Source organism: Nannospalax galili, unplaced genomic scaffold (genome assembly GCF_000622305.1).
Source record: "Nannospalax galili isolate Female #2095 unplaced genomic scaffold, S.galili_v1.0 scaffold146, whole genome shotgun sequence".
Lineage (NCBI taxonomy): Eukaryota > Metazoa > Chordata > Mammalia > Rodentia > Spalacidae > Nannospalax > Nannospalax galili.
The window spans coordinates 6,396,658-6,398,844 of record NW_008357929.1 but is presented as its reverse complement, the minus strand read 5'-3'; the positions used below and the strand labels follow the sequence as shown (position 1 = coordinate 6,398,844).

Here is a 2,187-nt window from a genome sequence, read left to right as displayed (position 1 = left end):
TATTTTACCCCAATGCTTTCCTCCTTTCTTTTTTTTTCTTCTTAAAAACATTTATTTTTATTTTAATGTGTATGAGTGTTTTGTCTGCATGTAGGTAAATGCACTCATGTCAGGCAATGCCCACAGTGGCCAGAACAGGGCGATGGATTCACTGGAATTGGAGTTATGCACAGCTGTTAGCCATCATGTGGCTCCAGGAAACTGAATCCAGGTCCTCTGCAAGAGCAGCCAGTGCTCCTAATTGCATAGTCATCTCTCTAGTCCCTTACTCTCCTTTCTTATCAAAATTGGAGTAATCTATAATTATTTGACCTATCAGTGATTTACATTTAAAAGACTACCTTTCCCACAACCTGTATTTAAAAGTCTCCCTTTTCCCCAACCTGAGGGACTAGTTAACTTGGGGACAGTCTTCCTTACTCATGACCTCTTATTTTGTCAGAACTAAACCAGAAAGGGTGTCAGGCTGTCTGCAAATGTGAATTCTACTACCATTGCCATTTTCTTCTTTGAAATTTTAATAAGATTTTCTACTTATAGGAGTTTCCTATTTTAATGTAAATATTTCATGGATGTATTTATCTCAAGCAAAGCTTGGCCTCCAGACTCATCCAGCTTTATGCATCACATAGGCATAATATTTTTCTTTCAATCATACCTTAAGAGTACTTTAAAATAAAGAAATGTGGGGGTGGAGAGACGACTCAGTGGTTAAGAGCACTTGCTGTTCTTCTAGAGGACCAGGGTTCTGTTCCCAGCTGACAACTGTCTGTAACTCCAGTTCCAGGGGCTCCAGTGCCATCTTCTGGCATCCATGGGCATTGCATGCAGGCAAAACACTGATACACATAAAAATAAAATAAATGATATAAAACAAAACATGAAATAAAATAAAGATGTGACTATTCTTCCAGTTTCCCAAAACTTAGAGAGATTTCAAAATTTACTTTCTTCTTTGTGAACAACTTGTTTTGTTTTGTTTTGTTTGAGACAGGGTATCCCTGAAGCCCCAACTGGTCTGGAACTTGCTATGTAAACCAGACTAGGCTTGATCTCAGAGAGGTTCACCTGCTTCTGCCTCCTAAGTGCTGGGATTAAAGGTGCGAGCTACCATGCCTGTGAGCACTTCTTAAAGTGAAAAGATTACAAAAGATTTCCCACAGAGGATTTGAAGGCATTAAATGTCACTTCACATGAGAAATATCTAAATTATCAAACTTTCAGGAAATGAGTATCTAAAAAGAAACCCTGACCCATATCTTTATAAAACACATTTGGTACCAAATAAATATCTAACACTATGCACTTTATTTCATTTCTAGTTTAAATTTTTTTTTGTTATTGTTGCATGTGTATGTAATGGCAGGGATGTGGGGGTGGGAGTGTGTCACAGCACTCATGTGAAGGTCAGAGTGGAGTTGGTTCTCTCCTTCTACCCTTATAGTAGGTTTCCAGGGATTGAACTCAAGTCATCAGGCTTGAGTGGCAAGTGCTTTATCCACTGAGCTATCCCACTGGCCCCAACACTGTGTGTCTTTTACACTTCTTTACAGTGGTACCTCTGAGCTGTTTGCCACATGTGCCAAGAAAGACATCAGGGTGTGGCATACAATGTCCAACCGGGAGCTATTGCGAATCACTGTGCCCAACATGACCTGCCATGGCATCGACTTCATGAGAGATGGCAAGAGCATCATTTCAGGTAACAGGAGCTGGGTGTGGTGATGTACTTGTAATTCCAGCACTTGGGAGGTGGTAACAGGAGGATTAGGAGCTCAAGGCCATCTCTGGCTATATAGTGAGTTCTGGAGGCCAGCCTGGGCTACAGGAGACCCTGCCTCAAAACAGCAACCACAACAAAATCAGGTAACAGCTCCATTGGAGGTTTGGTTCCAGGCTCTGGCTGTGGTTTCAACCTTTGTCACTCTCATTTCCCACTAGCGTCTGCATGTGGAATCAGCTGGGATAGCCCTCAGCTGCCTACCCTCCATGCTTGGGATTGAGCCTCTGTTCTGTGTTCCTTTCCCCCTAGGAGAGTTTTCTGAGCTGGGAAGAACCACATTTCTCAAACTGCTTTGTGTACCAGGGATTTCTTTTTCAAGTAGGAAAATTCAATCATTTGATTCTGAACTGGACTAGAGGCTTAGTGTGTATAAGCCCTTGTGTTAGAATCCTCTCTCTCTCTCT

General features: G+C 41.7%; 1 protein-coding gene across 2 annotated transcripts in view; it reads left to right on the top strand.

Moving 5' to 3' along the window:
* Cfap52 (cilia and flagella associated protein 52) overlaps positions 1 to 2,187 on the top strand; it is a 57,404-nt gene that overhangs the window by 41,078 nt on the left and 14,139 nt on the right. For both annotated transcript variants that reach the window (XM_029557501.1, XM_008855735.2), the window contains one exon: positions 1,554 to 1,702. In XM_029557501.1, the coding sequence (XP_029413361.1) occupies positions 1,554 to 1,702 (149 nt within the window). The remainder of the gene's footprint in view (positions 1 to 1,553; positions 1,703 to 2,187) is intronic.